The sequence below is a fragment of the Barbatula barbatula genome (assembly GCF_947034865.1).
Source record: "Barbatula barbatula genome assembly, chromosome: 6".
Classification (NCBI taxonomy): Eukaryota; Metazoa; Chordata; class Actinopteri; order Cypriniformes; family Nemacheilidae; genus Barbatula; species Barbatula barbatula.
In genome coordinates, this window is record NC_136765.1 from 25397203 (window position 1) to 25418855 (window position 21653).

General features: G+C 38.6%; 1 protein-coding gene across 1 annotated transcript in view; it reads left to right on the top strand.

Annotated features, from left to right (window-relative positions):
* Positions 1 to 1013: 1013 nt before the first annotated feature.
* Positions 1014 to 21653, top strand: part of LOC306895840 (ryanodine receptor 3) — a gene marked incomplete at its 5' end in the record, with an annotated part of 41496 nt that continues 20856 nt past the window's right edge. Inside the window, 12 exons of the mRNA XM_079459380.1 lie at positions 1014 to 1061; positions 11008 to 11127; positions 13985 to 14086; positions 16846 to 16920; positions 16992 to 17070; positions 17156 to 17268; positions 17374 to 17473; positions 17585 to 17678; positions 19730 to 19804; positions 19879 to 20035; positions 20881 to 21045; positions 21239 to 21360. Coding sequence (XP_079315506.1) covers positions 1014 to 1061; positions 11008 to 11127; positions 13985 to 14086; positions 16846 to 16920; positions 16992 to 17070; positions 17156 to 17268; positions 17374 to 17473; positions 17585 to 17678; positions 19730 to 19804; positions 19879 to 20035; positions 20881 to 21045; positions 21239 to 21360 — 1250 coding nt within the window. The remainder of the gene's footprint in view (positions 1062 to 11007; positions 11128 to 13984; positions 14087 to 16845; positions 16921 to 16991; positions 17071 to 17155; positions 17269 to 17373; positions 17474 to 17584; positions 17679 to 19729; positions 19805 to 19878; positions 20036 to 20880; positions 21046 to 21238; positions 21361 to 21653) is intronic.

Consider the following 21653-nt stretch of genomic DNA (forward strand, 5'->3'; position numbering starts at 1 on the left):
TCTCAATATTTTCATTTTACTGAACGAGCTAAATTAAAGATGACTGTGACCACCTGCTTTCACTTTAGAGAGGTAAAACTACCACATAACAATAAATCCCAGTGGCTTCCATTACAAAAAGTCTATTATAACAAACCATTATCATACTTTACAGAAAAGCAATTAAACCCATAATGATTTCTGTGATGGTTTCTAATGTTTCTTTCAGTGAGAATGTCGAGTCTCATCTCCTTCATCTTCACAGTGACCTTGAGAACACCAGCACGCAGTGTCCCAGTTTCCTAGAGGAGAATTGAACGTCACCTACCCGGTGGGCGTGACTACAGCTACAGACTGACCGGCCAATGAGAATGAGCCAATCAGCGACGCAGATGTGAGCCTTCCCTCACCTGAACGTGGCGCGTGCTTGTTTGATTCAATGTAAATCTGCACAGGTGTCACAGTGAGATAATGTTTCGTCAGAAGAACAACTGTTCAATAAATAGTTACTTTATTAAAGTGTATTTAATTTCGATAGTGATTTAATAAGCCGATCACAGCCGATATTTTGACCTTTTACGCATTTGACCAGTAGTCTTATGATCACACTTTTATCAGATTGCGTGTTGGAATCGAACACGTCACCTTTGTGCAAACGCAATAATCCACTATTTGAATTAAACTGAATATTTAGTCACATCTGTGCTTAAATTTGCATTTGCGATTATGTTGAGAATGCACTGCCACTCACAGAGATATCGTCTCCGCTTCGACTGTCTCACAGGTGTGTTCGGCACCGCCATTCAATTCTAACGCAGCGCGTTCACCTGGGCTTTCATATTAAAACGCGCCTCTCGTGACGTCATAGGCTAAACCCCAATGCGGTCGAACGTGGACGCGCGCGTGCGCACACACACACACACACACACACACACACACACACGAAGCCCGTTGGAGCATCGGTGCGCGGCGCGTCTCTATGGCTGCGGTGGACCGACGGAGCGCAGCCGGACTGTGAGCGCTTTTCAGTGGCCATGGCTGAAGGTGGAGACGCGGAGGATGAGATCCAGTTCCTGCGGACCGTGAGTAGCGCTTTCCTCTTGCCGTTTGTTTTCAGCGGGCATCAGATGAGCCACTGTGTGTATATACGCGACGCGACGCATCCCCGTTATAAAACGGTGTCCACACTGCAGGTGCGCGAAATTGGAATACGGGCACCGATATTGTTACGTCGCAAAAATGATCCGAGAGTCTGGTACCGGTTTGCGCATTGTGTCTGATCTCGTTCAACTTCGCACTGACGCGTCTTATCTGGAATCTGATGTGTAGTGTTTCATTTCAACGTATTTGAGTAAATTCCTGTAGTGTGTATCCATGATTTGTATTTGCTGCAGGGCGCATACAGCATCTGTCAATTGTGCGTAAAATGCAACGAGATAAAATATGATGTTTGAAGAAAAAAAGAAATACAATGTCTTTTATTTGCCTCCTATATATTGATCACAGTATTGATCATGCATTTGTCAATTCAGCGTCTAGAGATCCTCTCCATCCCCAGCATTCAAACTATCACTGCAATATTAGTTTGACATCATATATGAGGTGAAAATACTTCAATGATATATTTGGTATAATGAAACATGTGCGTCTAACAGTGATGCTGTGTGCTTCGATATGAATGCATTAGACAGGAATTGGTCACAGTCGACATCATGATAAACATGATATCTTGAACGCACATGTTTATTATTTGTTGGAATAAACAGCCTCCACAGTCCCACAGTATGACAGGTGTCAGTGATGTCTCACACACATCATGTTCAAATTAAAAATGGCACAGCGGAGATAAGCAAGCGGAGATAAGCAAGCACTGAATTGGATACTGGGATCTCATTCCCAGTTTCTTTGAGAATGAATAAGCATGTACAACATTGTTAGAATAGAGTGAGGTGGATATAACATGAAGTGTTTAAAAATGTGAAAGATGTGTCTATTTCAAGTCATTTAAATGTGTGTGTGGCTGCTGCATTTTGTTCTCTGTTGCTTTAGTTCATCAGTGTTTGTCAGGTGATGTGTTATAATGTGATTCACAGATCACGGCTCTCTTTCTCTCTCTCTTTCTGTCCATTGGTGTGTGCACATTGAAACCCAAAGGGGTTTATCAGATATAACTCTTGGCTGTACACAATCGTGTCATTTTTATAAAGCTGCTCTTTCTGCAGGATTTCCGCTTTAGCACGTGAACTTAAAGGTGAAGTATTGATTTGATTTCTTCATCAGTTTGATGCGAGTTTCACTTAACAGACACACTGCTGTTTGACTTCTAAAGGGCTGAAGGAGCTTTGCTCATGAATGTTCTGGTGCGGATGTTTGTTTGTGGATGAGTTCAGAGTGTTTCTTTGACTCAAGTCGCTCAACAGCTTGTTGCGTTTCTCCATAGGAGGGGTGGCGCACTGCTGTGTGTGTGTGTGTGTGTGTCGTCAGGCTGCAGCAGTAGTGTGTATTAGCAGCTGTGTTTCACTGCAGAAATATCTAGTGCTGCGCAATATATTGAAATCATTGGAAATATCGCAAATGCGTATATCGCATCAATAGGGATGCACTGCGTTGAAGCAAAAAACACATGAAATTATTTATTTTTTGAATGTATTTCAGGTGAAGGTGTTTGTAATTATGATGCTATTTGATTTCTATTAGTCTAGCAACAGTATCAGTGAGTACCAGAAAAAATAACCGTATACTCAATAGTGCATGCAATAGTTTGCAGTAACAGAATCAATTGAAAATTTGGATGACGTTTTTTCTGTAAGGCCACCATTGTGTAGACTTCTAAATAAAGATTTACAATCCTACAATTAGTAATTAAACCAAAAACATACAATATCATTTCTTTTGGTTTACATTTATATATTTGGCAGATGCTTTATCCAAAGCGACTTACAGTGCATTCAAGATATTATGTAGTTTTTATCTCATGTTTCCTGGGAATCAAACCCACTACAACGCAAAGCTCTACCATTGAGACACAGGAACGTTGGAATCTTTTTCTGATGTTTGATTGCATACCATTCATTATAAATTTCTATATTGCATAAAATCTGCGCCCCCCCTGGATTCACCTTGGGGCCCCCCAGTTTGAGAACCACTGATGTAAGCAACGCTGGTCCAGAAGAACTTTGTGTTTCAGGTTTTAACACTACACAATGTTCGAACAAAATACAATTAACAGAACATTTTTTACCGAATCAAAACGTTGACTGAACATGTTTACGTTTAATTATGTTTATATATATATAAAACTGAAACCGCAAGTGCTTCTGGACCAGTGTTTACATCTTGCAAAGTGCTCTATAGTTAAAGTTTTAGGTTGATGCAAATAGCAGAGAGACTGTGTCTGATGTGTGGAAGATGATAAATAATCAGAACTAATGTGAAATATGTACTGTATGTTGGTTATATATATATTTTAGTTTTAAATCTATATTTTACAAACTTGAACCATCGTATATCTATTTTTTCTTTACTTTTGTTCATTCCTATTGGTAATACAGGTATACATTGTTAAAATATATTTAATGCAATTTATTTGGTAATTGATATTAGCATATCGAATATTGCATTATTTGGCATGCTCTCCCATATCGCATTTTTCTTCAGTATCTCCCAGCCGCCCTAGAAATATCTCAGCATTACCCGTCGACCCCTCTTTTATATGAGCCCGGATAAACAAACACATTTCAGCGTGTTTGTATATGCATTGCTTTCAGATGTGTTTCTGCCTAGTTTAGCTTTAATATCGGATAAATGCTTCATTTGCATTACAACGGCTTGTGTTCTGCGTTGTGGAGAGTTGGTTACCCAGCACGCAGAAAGTGAATGTGTTTCCTCTGCTGTGCTTTACTGTTGCATTGAGAGATGTCTGTTCTGCTTTAGTCCCAGAGGACATAAAATCCCACAACCTCTTTAATATCTCAATTGAGATTAAGACAAACAGTCTCATGTGAGGTCTGTCTCCGTAGACAGCTCAGTGTTTTGAGTGTCGTTTTGTGGTTATGTGCTGGTTCCTCAACAGCTTAACAGCTCAGGACCAGCACAAACCAGCAAACCAGCATCAAAACAAACCTACCCATTATATGCTGTTTTTTTCAACAGAGTTGACAGCAGAAGTCAGAGATCTTAATATGAAGTGTCTGAATGAAGGTATGAGTCTACACTCATTTGTGTCTGTTTCTATTCTATCATCTGATGGATATTTGAGAGAAAACGCAGCTGAAGTCCTCTTAGAAAAAGATCCACCTGTGAGCACATCACGTTCCTCTCTGTGTGTGTGTGTGTGTTGTGCCTAAACAGCATTTAAACTACAGTCCGTGTTTTTGTGTGTCTGATTGTCAGTCAGATGATTTTCGTGTGTCTCTACACTTCCATGTATGTGTGTCAGACACAAACACAGAGAGATCAGTCTCAGATGTAAGTATCTTGGCTCTTTTGGCTCTCTGCCATTGTCATTGACAAGCGCTAGACAGCTTTCTCTTTACTGTGAGTTACAGCGTGTGCGTGTGTAGACTGCACATCAGAAATGGCAAGATTATGTGTGTGCGTGTACAGATTTCACATTATTGCAACCCATTGTTGTGTCACAAATGTACAAACCCAACCGTTGGGTCATAAATATAACCTATGCCGGGTTGTTTCAAACCCATTGTTTGGTCAAATGTGAACATTCTTTGGGTTAATTTAACCCAGCTGTTGGGTTTGTCCATTTTGACCCAACGATGGGTTGAAATAACCCTACATTTTTTAGAGAGCACTAGGGGTGGAACGGTTCACAAAATCCACTGTTCAGTTCGTATTACGGTTATGTGGACATGGTTTTCTGTTTGTTTCGGTATACATGTTTCTCTTTTAACACTCCAGAGGTACCATGCATCAGCAGAAAATATATAGCCTTATAATCCACCATTTACAGTATTTAAAAAAGGTCACGTCATCTAAAAACTGAAAGAATGAGGCAGCTTGAATTTAGGCATAGACACATACTGACAATCATAAATTCAACCTATTGGTAAGATTCTGATACAGCAAGAGAGGAGATGTTGTTCATTTCAACAGGCTTTTCATTTAATTGTGAAAACAAAAAGGTTTACAACTGTTGGCCTTCAATTCTAGCTTACAACAACAACAACAACAACAATGTGCCACTGCCGTTACAATGAATGGCAAGGAATGCAACGCTCTATATGGCCGCTCTAGCGATGGAAGTCCCGTCTTAAACGAGCCAATCGTCAATCAGTAAAGACTGATGATTCTCGAGGAGCTGTAAGCGCAGTAGACCTCAAACTTAGCCCAATTTAAGCTTAGCAAACCAAAGTTATGATTCAGATCATGTCATGTTTAATTTATTGATTGGAAATATGTTGTTTAATCGTGTTTTTGCCAGCGAAATATCTGCCTTCCCCCATTCAAGTGGATAGGACTACGGAATTGCTGCCCAGAGGCGTTGCAAACATGGCCGCCGAGTGGTACGACTTCCGTAAACTGACTTTTGAACGACTTATTTGTCCAATTAAAGAAATAGGCTTCATTGTCCCCACAGATCCATAATCTACGGTTGTTTAAATGCTGCAGGGAGTAGAGGTTGCTCTTTCCTACCCTACAGATCTGAACATTAGACTCTTTTGAATTGCAAATGATTCAAGTTGGTCGTCCTGATTCCTTTTATCGTATTTTAATTGATCTACCTCCTGGGCTAAACGGCTCCTTCTCAGATTGTTTTAGGGATCTTTATCATCTTTTCTTAAGATCACTAGAATTGTTGGATAAACCAAACAAATTATCGTCAGGAAATAATGTTTTTTCTGGACTTGCAAGACTAAAGTAGGGTACTGGCATAACATTATCATTATCACTAAATAATGTAGTGTATAAATTTAATGATTTATGTTTAAATGATTACAAATAACAGTTTGATCATGCATTGTTAGCTAGTGCTGATAGTTAGGCCTTTGTTCATTGTTGTAAATCCATGATTTCAAATAAGGATCCTCCAATGGCTTTTTAGTGCAAACCATTAGCCCAAATTAAAGCTAAACATGAGCTCATATTAAAGCCCAAATTACTCGAAATAACAATTCTGTGACAACATCCACTACCATAGTAGGAATAATCTTTTTCTGTTGAACACAAAATAAGATATTTTGAAGAATTCAGAAAAAATAAACGTTCTGGAGCACCTTTGACCACCATTTAATTGTATTTGACTATGGCAGTCACAGAATTGAAAATCGCTAACACTGTGTTCATCAGAACAAAGTCATTTATACAGTTTTGAAATGACATGATGGTGAGCAAATGATTACAGACCGTGAGCACAGTGTGTTAGTCAATGCGTTGAAGAAAACCGCGACCATGGATGTAAAGAAACGAGGTTGCTTTATAAGATTCTCCCGAAACACGACCATATTTTTGAATAAGGCCCATGACTCGCGACTCATGATTTTATTTGAAAGAAAAAGAAGTCCAAAGTTGCATATCTTAAGTGGACATGGCAACTATGCTGCTAAGTTGTGCTAACGTTCACGTCTGTCTGTTTCAAATGCGGAAAAAAGCATGACAGGACCGAACAATACATGCGCGTCTCGAACGGTGACAAGTGAACTGAACGGTACGGATTGTGTTCACGAACCTTTCCATCCCTAGATTGCACAGTGAGATGTGAGTTAGGTGTGTTTGCGTAAAAGATTGTCATTTATTTTACACTTTTTGTCCTTTAGGCACCTCATGAAACCTCTTTCATTTAAGATGTCTTCTTACTTTTCAGAGAACACAATCGATTTGCCCGAGGATCATACACTTCATTTACGGTGGAACCTCTCACAAATGCAGTTAGAGCGACGCTAAACCAGTCCGCTTTATTTCTTTTAAATGGATCTCTGTAGGGTATTCTTACCACAGTTCGACAGTTATTATTTTCAAGAATTAATCTTTTAAATGAATAATCATCAGTAAGATCTCATCTGCGAACATCTGTTTGAGTTTTCTTTCTTTCTGTTGACTCTGTGATGTATTCAGTAATAAAGCACTCGATGGGTCGGGTGTTGCCGTATAGATCCGCACATTGATCATCCAGCGAGTCTTTCATGTTCATGTCAGATTTTACAGTGATAGCATCATATCGATCACCTGCATCTCATTCAACACTTCATTTTACAGTAATATATTCACATGAATTCATAACCACTGGTGTCACACCGATGATTCAGTAGTGTTGGAGGAATGTTACGTGTCTGACGGTGAACATTCAGAAACAGGTGACGAGGTGTGTGTGTAATGAGCTATTGATAGCTTAATGAAGAAATGTGTGACTGTGTCCGCACTGACAGACACACCGCAAAGATTGGCTACTTATAAAAGTATGTAAAAAGGGAAAAATTTAAACATGTAAAAATACTACGTATAACTATGTTTCTGAACCTTAAAATAGAACATACTAAAGAATGCTATAGTAAGTAGACTATACTACTGTATTGTACAATAATATACTACAGCGTACTTCAATTTACTACAGCTGCTAATCTATACTAGAGTATTTTTTGAATTGACCTAAAGGAGTCGTCACTTATGTTGCATGGATTTGTCATCTTTGGATGAGATGTTTGTCAAAAAGATTTGAAATAAACAACATTGCGTTTATTATGGGTGTAACGATACGTTCAGCTCACGATTCAACACGATACACAATACTTGGATTACGATTACGATTAGCATTAAAGACCCGGTAAAGAGAAATCCGAGAACTTTTTTCTAAATACATCATAAATGTTAGAAATATAGTGCTGAAACACGTTACTAAGACTCAGAAGTATATAATACTGAATTGTGAAGTTTAACAGTTTTTCTTGCTAACGTAATAAAAACATGATTTTTGATTTTATTTTAAAACGGAGTTACCTCATTTTGGAAGCAAACTCTTCATACATATTTCAAAATATATTGCCATAGGGTACCTACGTTACCTATGTTAATAGCTTTACAATACATACTGTATCTTAATGTTTTTGTGTTGCGATACTTCGATATATTGTTACACCCCAAATACAGACTAAAGAGCTATAAAATACATTTTAATATTATAGCTTTGATAATTTGGCCTTTATCAAGAATTTGTTAGTCTATATTAATATAATTAACTTTTCATATCACAATTAGGAATCAATGCTAGGTTAATCCGAGCACAATTTAAATCTCTTCTGAAAGGCTTGTGAGATTACTGGATTGTTTTATTTAGGAGAAACATCTGAGAGTAAAGCATGGAAATGCAATCAAAACGGCTGAGGTCTAAATGTGGTGACGGCTGTGTTTTAAAGCGACAATATGGAATAATTTTGTTATGAAATATCCAAGAATCAGTGTGATTATATTTCATGGTTATACGGCATCTGGGACCCAGCCTCTGTTGTTCTGTTATTATGGATCACGATTACGGCGACTAAAGGAAACCCAAACAGCGTAAACGTAGTTTACTTTTTAAACTATGACTGTATGACTGTTTTAAACACGTTAAACTGTGTAGCATTACGCTACCAAATCAACTGACAAAGTCCAATATCATTGGCGGACTAACGTAGCTTTACATTCCACGTTTGCCACAAGCAAATTATTTACTATGACATCTAATAAAATTTATTCATTACATCGTCCGTGAACATGAGGTGATCTCCATTTGCCTCTGGATGGTAAAAACCACATGTCCCATAATTCCACTCTCCTACATGACGTCATTTAGCTTCACCTTTTGTTGTTGTTTCGAAAGTGGGCCATCTAGCGCTCCAAATGTACATATTGTGGCTTTAATACGTTAAAACAATGTTGTTTACATTTAATGCATTCGGCAGACGCTTCTTATTATGGATATGTATTCAAAATGTAGTTTTAAAAGTATTTGTGTTCCTTGAGAATCTAATTCATAATCTTTGCTGCTAATGCAACGCTCTAGAATTCAGCTACAGGAACACTGTATCGCCCTATTTTTTTATTTAGATGGAAGCAGAAACACTTTGTAAATGTTGAGTCCTAAGGGAGAAAACGCAATATATAGCGTTTGGCTCGGGAAACGCTTGCTGACATCAGCTGGACAAACTGAGGCCGCAGGTGGAGGATATTAAAACACGATGAGATCTGCGCTGCTCAGATCTGTGACAAACATGTCTATCTCTGCTTGAGTCAACGTGTTTCTCTTTCTGCTTTCATCCCGTGTCGTATCGAGATTATTTTCAGATGTTAATGGCTGTGAGACGTGTAGTGTGAATGGCAGAAAAGCGCTGATGGATGCAGATAACTGCAGACACCTGAGAGTCATCATGTTTACACAGCACATCTCGACGCGTGGACTGCTGGATCTGCTGTCTTTACTGGACGCCGGCCGGAGATTGTGTTTATCGCTGCATGTCTCAGTTCAGCATCTGCTTGTTCCATTACAGCAGAAGCTGAAAACGTCAGCAGAAGTCTCTCATTTGGATCTGCAGTTCATCTTATTGCTTTCCACAAGAGACTGTTGAAATATTGGAGATCTAATTTATGATGTTTCCTGTGTTGATGAATGACTCGTGTTTTTCTTTGTGGCGACGTAATATGTGCATAAAGACCTTCAGTGCAGAATTTATGTTTGTTTATCTGTGAAACTCTATTAAAGTATTCACATCAAATTTGTTTACGGTATATAGCGCTTTTCTTAATGTGCATTGTTCCAAAGAAGCTTTACAGGAGAAAAAACACAGAAAAGGTTAAACACAGTACAGTGTATGGTGTTTGTGGCTCAAGCAAGACCATTCTGTAAAAGCATGTTTGTAGAATTTACCGAACCTTTACGCTAATCTAATATCTAATATCATCAGTATCCCGGTTAGAAAGCCAACACAGCCGTGTTCTGGCGATGAACCTAAACTCCAGTGATAAATAAATGGAGAAAAAACCTCGGAAGAACCAGACTCAGCCGGGAGGACCAGTTCTCCTCTGACGTGTCACAGCTGCACTCACTGACTTTCATTAAAAGTTTCTGAGTTAACGTTTATGAATAACAGCGAGTTTATAAGCTCATTTGTTGAAACTTGTTTGGGTCACAGTACATTTACTCTATATTCATTTAGCAGATGTAAAGAAATGAATTTAGACTCAAAACAAGGAATGACACAGTTTTGTGTTTTTGTTTAAACTTTGATCGTTTCTGCCAACTAATCTGTTCTTGTTGAGACATGGCACGCCTGTGTGTAAATTGTTTTTCAGTTTAGTGGCTTAAGTATGATTAAGTGAAGATGTGGCTCAGTTCATTTGTCACACTGGAACTGAAAGGTCAGGTTGGATCTGTTGCATTGTGGGAGAACATGGGATACTACTTGTGCAAAATGGGGTCTGTTGAGTAATGCACATTTTACATGCGTCCCATTCCAGTCACAGCTGTTTAAATCAGAGGAATATCTCGGATTCCTCAGATTCAATGATTCATCTGGAGATCTTTGTGATTGCACTAATTTAAAGATTCACCTTGATTCCTCTTATTCTTCAGATTTAGTTATAAATCTGGTTAGTACTCTGATTCAAAGGAGATTCATTTGATTCCATTATGCCTGTTTAGATTCTTCTGATTATAGGATTCATCTGGAGATTTCTCCAATTTAAAGATTTGTCTGGCAATTCCTCTGAATCAGAGGAATCTCCAAATGAATCTTTGAATCAGACGAGTCTACAAATTAATCTTTGAATTGGAGAATTCTGCATCATTTTGCTGGCTTCATGAAGACACACACATCATATCTCTTGAAAATGCTTGTGTGTCATTGAAACATCATCTCGTGTAAGTTACGTCTGAACGTTTGATAGTGTTCACTGTGTGCATGAAACGGCAACTGCTATACATAAAAAAACCCAGAAAATCCGAAAGCACAAGATGTTAAAATTTCCAACGGAAGATGTAAAAGCAATGTGGTGTTTATCATTGTGTAATGTCTGAGTTTTGATTGTGTGTTTCTTTCACAGGATGATGAGGTGGTCCTGCAGTGTGTGGCATGTATTCAGAAAGAAAACCGGAAGTTCTGTCTGAGCGCTGAGGGTTTGGGAAACCGTCTCTGTTATCTGGAGCCCACATCAGAGGCCAAGGTCAGAGCTCACACACACACACACATTTCTATATTGAAAGTGTATTAGTTTTGTGTATATTTGCACATGTGTTTTGCCTGTAGCCATTTGGTTGTCTAGACGTTGTCTACTGGTTTGATTTAGGTTATTTTGTGATCATTTATACCTGATCCTACAAGTGTAGACCCCACACAGCCGGTTGTTGTTTTATTCTTGTATTCCAACACACAGGAGCTGAATATATGGATTTTTGTTTGTGTTGGAGAATTTAGAGGTGTGAGATCGGGCGACTGACTCTTGATTCTCCGGCTTTTGTTGCTTGGCACAGGCGAATGTGATGTGATGTGATGGTCATTCGGTGAGACAGGGCTGATGTATCGTCTCTCTCACTGCCCGTTTGTCTTCATTGGGTGTTTTGTATTGTATTGGCCCTCAGGGAGAGAGAGAGAAATAATGATGTAGCTTTCATACCCGTGAGCTGCTGTACGCAGACACATGAGCATTGATTTCATTGATTCTGTTTTTAGGTGGTTTTTATATGAAGACACAAGCCTTGGATGCATGTTTATTAATAGCCAATTAGATGCGGTCGAGATTATATAGTTAACGATTAGAGATGGACCCGTTTTTGTTTTTGTAAGCCCAATAATATGTGCATAATGCCACACAGTCGTCATTTAAAATATAAACTACGTTTCTGCTTTTTTTGTGTTTCCTTTACTCGCAAAAGAGTCATCGTGATCTATAATAACAGAACAACAGATGCTGTATAATCTCTTCTGCATGTGTGTGTTGCCGTAGTTTCTACAGCCAGAAACTGAGGGTCGTGAGGAGCAGCGGATATTAAGTCACTGATATGAGACAAACACAAGAGAGACAAGAGACGGGACATTAGTTAAAATAAGAATCTCTCTGGATTTGCACATTCTTAAAACAAGCAGAGGGATGTGAGAGGATGGACCATGTGTATTATCAGCTGAAAAGAGGTGAAGCAAGTTGAAACGTTCTGTTAATAGAGAGCCTCGGAGATGACGTATTTTTGTAGGCCATCCCAGAAGTTAGCACTGCAGTGGTTCCCTCGACCAAAAGCCTATGTTTACACGTTTTGTCTATCAAGATAATCTTACAAATCAACACAACATTTGTTACTTTTGCAGCCGAAATACAATCGGCAGAAGTAAAAAGCTGACATTGAGTCCGAAATGTCCGTCCCAAATTTCTGCAAGTTAAAAAATAAATACAACATTACGTTGTGTCAATCACATTTGCACACTCACTCTGATATTTTTGTCCGTCAATAAACCCTTTTATTCTTCCATCATATAAGATATTCCTGAATTTGAATTGTTGCCTTTATCGTATTGCTATATGTTACGAAAATCAAATATTGCATTTTAGGCACTCTTTAAATAAAAGGTGACAAAAAATGTAGACATAATGTAGGACTGAAACATAACTGCTATTTATCAGCCTATTTCTTTATTTGAGACATGGATTCAAGAAGTTTATTATAAAGTGAAAACAATTAGGCCTACTAGACAGGAACGCTGTATGAGCGGGATTTGGTTTCCTTTGCTTGGTCTGTGAGCGACTGAGCGAAACACACGCTACATGCTCTGGTTCTGGATGGTTGTGAACGTGTACATACATTAATGCCAACGTGGGTGCTTTGATCCATTGCTGTGATTTGTCAGTGGCGCCTCCATATTGGGAAGGGCAAGAATGTCTTAAAAACAGAATATTTTGGTGTTTCACATAGATTCATAATCCTTTCAAAAATGCTAACAAGGCTAAATGTTATTGTGCTTTTAGTAAAGAAAACAGAACAGTCTTCACCTTTCCAATATGGCGGCGCCATATGACTGATCCAAAGCTCTCTGTTTCTGTTGAACACTATTAGAGTATTTTACAGTCATGATTCTATGCTGGTAGATTTCCTGTGGTCATATGGAAACTTAACCAGAGAGGATTTATACTGGAATCCCTCAGGGCATCAGTGTCTTGCTGTATTAGTATATAGATTTGGAAAAAGAATAGTACTAGCGTCTGATACGTCACTGTTTTGTGGTACTGTCGGAACTGTTCTTTTGTACGGTTGACATTGTAAATCTGTGTCAGTCTGTAGGTTTATTGTCATCAGCTGATGATCATTGGCAAGTATTTTCACAGCTGCTGTAAAGGAAAGAGTTATGAGGTAAGATACTCGGCTCTATGGAGGGCAGATTAAAGCTCTATTAAAGTGAACTGGATCTTCTGAAAGTGATTTTTAAAGAGCAGAATATTACTGCAGTCTCACGGCCCGGGACAGTGTTCTGAAAACCCAGATTCTCTTTCTGCAGTGCGGTTCACATCCCTGCAGCCGTGGGTCCATCAGCCGTGGGTCTTTTTTTGTGTTAAATTCTCTGGTGTGTTCAATGAGAAAGCTGGTTTATTGTGTGGCTCATCACCTCTTCTGCGACCTGACAATGTGTCTGGATCTTTGTCGACGTCAGGATCTAGTTTCTGAAGGTTTGGGTTTGCTAAACACAGGCGGGTTCATTGATCTTGTAGCAGGTCTGCGTCTCTTTGCTCACCTCAAACTCTCTGCGGGGTTTTTTGGCCTCTTTGGCTTCAGTCCTGAACCTCGCGGCTCATCTAAAGACACGTGGACCACTTACAGCATGCAGCGCTGCAAATGAAGTCGGTTATTGAGCTGAAAATCATTAAGTCTGAAAAATTACAAAATCTTCTCCAATGTAAAGGTTTCAGGTTTGCGTTGAGTGTTCCCTCTCATAACATACATGTACGCAAACATTTACGACATATTTATTCAAGCTTGTATTCATTGACTTTGTGCATTTACTGTATATCTATAATGTTTTCTCTGTTTGTGTGTCAGTATTATCCTCCAGATATGTGTATCTGTAGTTTCGTGCTGGAGCAGTCTCTGTCCGTGCGTGCGCTGCAGGAGATGCTCGCCAAAACTGGACAAAACAATGACGTAAGTATAAAAATCACAACACGTTAGTTCTGTCCCGTTTTACACATTAGCGTCGTTCACGATGAGAAGGATAACTACAATGACTATTTAAACGTCCACACCGTCAGATGATAACATTATGATTTTATAACATCAACTTTCTTTTATTGTTCATCAGCTGGGAAAACACCCCGAATATAGTTGTGGGCTCCACTTTTCTTTTAAATATAGAATGATTTTTCTAAAGGTTCTCTTTATAGTTATCATTAGTATCATCTTTGGTGTGAACGGATGTTGATTCAGAGCGTGTAATCGATTGAGATGAGGCTGATGATGTCATAATAAGACGCAAACGTGTCAGGACAGATCGCACCGCAGGAAGGTCGACTCATAAAGGCTTTCTCATTGGCTGCTGTGAATCTGATGAGGTGTGACAGCGCTGATATTTGCATCGCTGACTCATCGCTGCGGACATCACAACAGTAGAAAGGTCAAACAGCTACATTGAGCTGCACTGTGACCTCTGACCTTTGGATATTGTTCCTCTTACAGGTCAAAGTGTTTAATGACGGGAATATCGAGCTCTATAACAAACACACAAAAACACCTACCACGGCAGTTTAACAATAATATTTGTCGAAAAATATCATACAAATGGCAATAAATGTAGACAAATAAAAAAGCTTACTGCACTTTTACTGTAAAAAATATAACATTTATGGACATTTTTCTTCTGCTGGCTGGATCTTTTGTTTTTTTATCAAGTATATAAATTAAAAAAACATATGAATACTCTTTATTTTTCACTCTATGTAATATTTTTACATTGTTTTAACTGCAGAAATTGTATATAATGACCTTTGCTTGTAAAGTTTGATTATATCATGAATACGTTTGCCTCAATTGGTGTCTAGGGCTGATATGGCATTAAAAACAAATGAATAAATCAGTAAATGTTTCCTTAATTTTTTTTTTTTTTAACTAAATCAAATACTTGAGGAGGGTGTTGATTTTGTTAAAATTGTTACGTTTGTTGTCTGTCTGTGTATCAGCAGTAATGTTGGTGATGATGGATTTTGTTGTTGAAATTATTTTTGCTTTTGTTGTCTCTCATGCGTCTCACAGCTATTCATTAGAAAGGTGAGCGATTCTTACCCTGTCTGATAGAAAACACTTTTTAACATTTACTGACATTTAGTTCACATCCGTTTACTGTCTTGGTCATCGCTACATAAATATCAGAAATTGATCACTAAAAAATATTATTTTTATTAAGGGGCTTTCAGACGGTACAGCTGTGGAATTGGCGCGCGGCAGCCGCTTTTCTCTCAAGTCGAAGTGCTTTGTGCAGTCTAGGCGGTGCTCGCGTCGCGGTTCTGGGGTGGACGTTGCCATGATTACGACCAACAAAGTCCCACTAGTATTTCCTAAAGACGAAAAAAACTAATACAATTCTGTGTTTTCACCATTATTTGTTTAAATATTTCTCGTTCGGCCCAACTAATGTTTCTTTGATGGATTTGCCGTGTACCGTCTCAGAGCTCCTTTACGCATTTATTTTGTCTTGTTTCCAATACAGCTCTAAATATCCTCAAAACATGTGTCTATTTAGATATATTTACTTATTCAGTAAAATCATACAAGAGGTTATGTCTTGCTTTTCAGAGACATTTTAAATGTATGTTGTATGAAAATGTACAGCCCACGAAAAAATGAAGAGATCATTTCCTAATTATTTTTATTTTTGTAAATGTACTATTTTTAGGTATTTGTTTAGGTAAAATTATAATTTTAGTTTACTAATAATATTTCTTTCAAATTTTAAATAGAAATCTTGTAGAAATGTATTTAGGAAAAGTTCAAAAATATTTTTTCGTGTGATAATCTTGATTTTTCTCACAGTCTTGTCCTGCTGTCAGTCTTTCACATTCCTGTTGGATGACTTTGTCACTCCTGAGATTTGATTTTGTTGAAATTCAACATACACTCGACCAGAATGACATGCTGATTAACATTTGGAATGATCTCTTCATTTAATTTATTCCACGACTGTATGTTATTTCATACGTAGAATTTTTGTTTTGTTTCCTATTATACATTTCTAAACCTTCTTAAATGAAGATACAAACAAACACACCTTAACTTCTCTCATTATTGCAAGAGTAACGAGCTGCAGCTGCAGGCCCACAGCGCAGCCAATCTTGATGTTAAACGGGTCGTCTTATCGCTGGTCGATCGACGCATATTTTTTTTCACCTTGCTGTGGGCGTGCATTTCCAGGAGAATTGCCCAATAAGGGACTGAGAATAGTTATTACGAAACTGATTTTCATGTTCGGAAAAAACTTTCCGAAACCTTTCCGAACTCTGGGGGAGTAAATCGAGCACAGAAATACTACTTCATAAATTGATCATGTCAAACATGAGAAGACGGCACGTTTAACCTTGTTAAGAAGTCAGAATGCGTGAAACACCGTTGCATGGCCCCTTTAAAATAAGACTAAATTTGTAATTGGGGTAACAAAATGTAATTTTAATTTAAAAAAAATATGTTTTTATTCATTTAAATGATCATTAATTGTAATCTTAAGCCATTATGCTTCTCAAGTAAACTTGAGAGAATTTAAATATTTATACTGGAAAACAACACAAAAATGCTAATCAAGACATTTATTTTTTGCAGTATAAACGTGTTCCTTCATAAAGAGAATTGCATTCAGATGTCATCAGGTTTTGTCAGATTGTTTTTTTTTAATACTCAAAAGTCTGTCGTGTCTGCAGGCGGCTCACAGCGCAGGACACAGGACATTACTGTACGGTCACGCCATCCTCCTCAGACACTCCTTCAGTGGAATGGTGAGGAAACTCTCATCTCACACCCTAAAATACTCAGACCACTTCGCATCATCAGCTCTCTTGTGTTTCAGTATCTTACCTGTTTGAAGACATCCAGATCAATGACGGATAAATTATCCTTTGACGTCGGACTGCAAGAGGATTCAACAGGTAAAAACTGTCTTGAGTTGTGCGCTTGTATAAACACAGACGCTGTTTCTGTGCTCTTCCGATGTCTTGTATTTGTGTATTTCAGGTGAAGCCTGTTGGTGGACCATTCACCCGGCGTCCAAGCAGAGATCTGAAGGAGAGAAAGTTCGTATTGGTGATGATCTCATTCTCGTCAGTGTTTCATCCGAACGCTATCTTGTGAGTCAGTCAATCACATATTTGCACTTTTCACCTCTGCATACGAAATAGCAGACGTGAGGCTGGAGGATGTGTTGCCATAGTAATACTTGCCTCTCTCCGCAGCATCTGTCCATATCCAACGGCAACATTCAGGTGGATGCATCTTTCATGCAGACGCTGTGGAATGTGCATCCCATCTGTTCAGGAAGCAGCGTTGAGGAAGGTGCGTCACGTCACACAAATGATGTCACTTGATGTCAGCAACGATGTGGAAATGATAAACAGACAAACACAACTTTTATCTTTCATTAATGATGCGTATCTTGTCCTGTAGGATATCTTCTTGGCGGTCACGTGATGCGTCTGTTTCATGGTCATGATGAGGTTCTGACCATCCCTGGCTCTGATCAGAACGAAGAAGAACAAAGGTAGAAACTTCATCATCATGTTTAAAGAGCTCACATCAAGATCATGAGGTGGATGTATGTGTGTGTGTGTGTGTGTGTGCGCGTGTGTCTATGTGAGTGTTTGTGTGTGTATTTGTTGGTACATACATTTTTGTGTGGGTGCGTGTTTGTATGTAATTTATGTGTGTGTTTGTATGTAAGGTTGTGTGTGTGTTTGTGTTTGTATGTAAGGTTGTGTGTGTGTGTGTGTGTGTGCATTCAACATTAACCAATAGTCATACATCACATACTAGACTGTGTCCTATTTAAGTTGAATTTCTTTGCATTTATCAGCTGCTTAATCGTGTTCCCCACCCACCTCAATCCCCATCTCCACCCTATCTGACTGTATCTTCAGATCTTTTAATTGAATCCTGTTACGCATCAGGACCTGTTCGGATTCCCAAGGTGTGGGCACATGTATTGCTGCGCTCCTGCTATGTCCATGCAAGGCCGCATGGACAGGCACAGAGTTTGCCCAGAACGGTTTCCTTCCGCAAAACTAAATCGTTTAATAATTGACGACAGTGGTCCTGACAGAAATACAGTATGTGTGTGTGTGTGAGAGTGAGTGTGTGTTTTTATGGCGTTTATACAGACCCAAAACTCGCACGCATGAGGACCGAACGCACACGCATGATTTAAGTGTGCAGAACAGTTCCACGAGCGCAAACACATCCTTGCGAGAAAGGAATCCGCATGCAATAACGCAGTCGCCGAGTAGACTTTTTGATGTGTGCGTGCAAAGTTCTCTCTATGAGCCTTCAGATAGCTTTAGGAAGTTATGTTTTCTCTTTATTTCTTTCATTTTTTATTCATGAAATGGCTTTAATGGGTGAGAAGTTGACCTCAGTTGGTCTGTTTAGTCGCAGCTCCATGCGTGACTAGTAACTTCCAGGAACGATTGAGAGCCTCCATGAACCGCCATTGCTGTGAAAAGACTGTTCCATCGGGGTCAATGGAGATGACGCGACTCTGTCTCTCAATGGCTCTGCTACAGACTACCCGTCTTACCTAATGATTAGAGTATTATTTTGCCTTACCTATGTGTTAGTATTTTGATGTCTTACATCTGTGAACAAACATTATTCTTTATAATATTGTTAAACTTACATTTCATGTATGACCTATTTAAAAAAATACAACAATAATAGTTTTGGGACTGTATAAACGTGATATGTTTTTGTGTGTATGTGTGAAGATGTGAATCTAAAGATTTCAGTCTTCACTAAACAGACACATTTGATTCTAATAGTTTTATGAATAAGTCTTGATGTTAAATACACAGAAGGAAGGAAGAGAGTCACATCTGAGCCCACAGCAAACCTGCGTCCGCCACAGACGATGATCAGATCGTGTGATCAGACTCTCTCTCTCTCTCTCTCTTCCTCGCAGGGGTTTCGGTCTATTTTTACTGCTCTGTTGTGTAGCACATCATCTTCTAGATTAGATATTATTTGTCAGTTGAGGCCTTTGGCACCGTGTCCTTGAAATCTAATCAAAGGAACTTTCTCTAAAGGTTCTTTCCATCTTCTGCGTTTGACCTCCTTCAAACATATCTTAAATCTGTCTGAGCAGAGGGCACGAGTGAAAGATTTCTGTTATCGGCGTTGGTGTCTCTATAAGTGACGGAGGGCGTTTGTGTTGTGATGGTGTTCGATGCTGTGAGGTGATCAATAAATCTATTAGCTCACGCTTTGACCTTCAACGTCCCTCTTAAAAAGAATCAAGTGTGACACTGCAATACAGCCGAGGATGATCACTATAATAAAGCGTTCACACCAAAACTCGAACAATACAGAGCAAGGTTATTATAGTACACTTTTGTTCATTAAAAACAAATAAGATAATAATATAATATTGTAATAGTATGTTATATATAGAACTGTGTAAAAAGTTGATGTGTGATAACCGGTCAGATTCTAGAGCTTACTTATCCGTTTTAATTCAACATTATGCATTTTGTTTCGTGTTGTATTTGTTGCTGTGGATGTTATTTAAGGGTTCACCACGTCTGTTGTTTTATTTGTCAGGATTGTGAACTATGAGACGGGGAAAGCAGGAGCTAAAGCGAGATCTCTGTGGAGGCTGGAGCCGCTACGCATCAGGTGTGTGTCCGACTGACACTCGTGCTCAGAGAAATCCAGATTAAAAACTTGAGTTTGTGTGTTGGTTTGTGTAGCTGGTGTGGCAGTCACATCCGCTGGGGTCAACCCTTCCGTCTCCGTCACCTGACCACCGGTCACTATCTGGCCCTGACGGAGGACAGAGGGGTCGTTCTACAGGACCGCGAGAGATCAGACACCTTGTCTACGGCGTTCTGCTTCAGAGCATCTAAGGTCTGAAACATCTGACGTCTGGTATTAAACACGGCTGTCTGTCTTTGTGTCTAACAAATATTATTACATTTGATTACAAATATTCCTTATTCTAGATCTTGTGTTGCTAGAGCAGATTACATTAATTTTAATACAAATTTCATTTGGATCTCATGTTATTTTCTATAGGCTATTATTATTGTTATTTGTTTAATTATATTAATTTTGTTATAAGGGCTTGCTGATGGAAAAGCATTTGTAAAAATAGTGCATTATATGCAAGATGATGCGTACTGTTTGAAAAATCTAGTTAAATTATATTTATTCTTTCTATTAAAAAATGTAAAACCATACAATGTATAGGTGGTGCGAAATAAATTTTTACATAAAATGACAGGATATAAGGATGTACAAAATATAAAAATTGATTAATGTTGTTAAGAAAACAGAAATTTGTGTAAGAAAAGTTTTCCTCTGTAATTTATTTTGTAAATTAACAGTCTTTTATGTCATTTCTTTTGGACCGTATTTAAAAAATACATAAAAATATATCAACAGTAGAAAAGGACATTATATGTTGAAAATCTGTAAAAGAAAATACCAGAAAAAGGCTGTGAAATGAAGTTTTTTACAGTGTATGAAGAAAGCATCTCGCCAGTCTCTTTGCATCAACCTAAAACTTTATAAAACTAGTATTCAAATCATTCCGTTAATGTACTTTAATGCTCTTGTGAGATGCACTCTTGTGAAATTTCTATAACTTTGATTCTTTATAATTTTGTCATCTTGTTTTTGAACCAAAATTTCATCTTTATTTTGATGTTGTCATTGACGGACACGTGTGTTTCTGTCGTGTGTCTGTTCAGGAGAAGCTGGACTGCAACATGAAGCGTGATGTTGAGGGGATGGGCGTGGCAGAGATCAAATACGGAGATTCTCTGTGTTTTGTGATGCACGTGGCGACGGGCCTCTGGCTGTCCTATCAGGCGCCTGATGTCAAATCAACACGTCTGGGTCCTCTGAAACGACGAGTGAGTCACAGACAAACATGCATCATCACCATAAACCTGCTGCTGTGTGGTGTTGACAGACATGTTGATATTCATTATTGGAATCATTGAAATCTCAGACGAGAAGTGTGATGTCCATCTAATACTGCATAAAGGAAATTAGATTAGTCGGTTAAATGTGTAATTTAATTGCAATTGTGTTTGTGGTGCGAAGGTGTGTCTTCACTCAGAGGGACATATGGATGATGGTCTGACCTTACAGCGATGTCAACATGAGGAATCAAGAGCCGCGCGAATCATTCGCAACACAACACGACTCTTTAGTACCTTCATCAGGTAACAGAGCACACACACACACACACATGACCACACATATACGCATACATACTGTACAGTACACACGTAGGCACATATGTGCACACATACAGTATGTAAACACACATATATGTATAAACCTACATACACACATGCAGGCATACACGTACACACATGCACATACATTTACACACACGCAACTAGACACACAAATACGTATGCACTCATATACACGCAAACACACATGCAGTATGCACACGCATTTATGCACACACACACGCAATTAAACACACATATACGTAAACACACACACA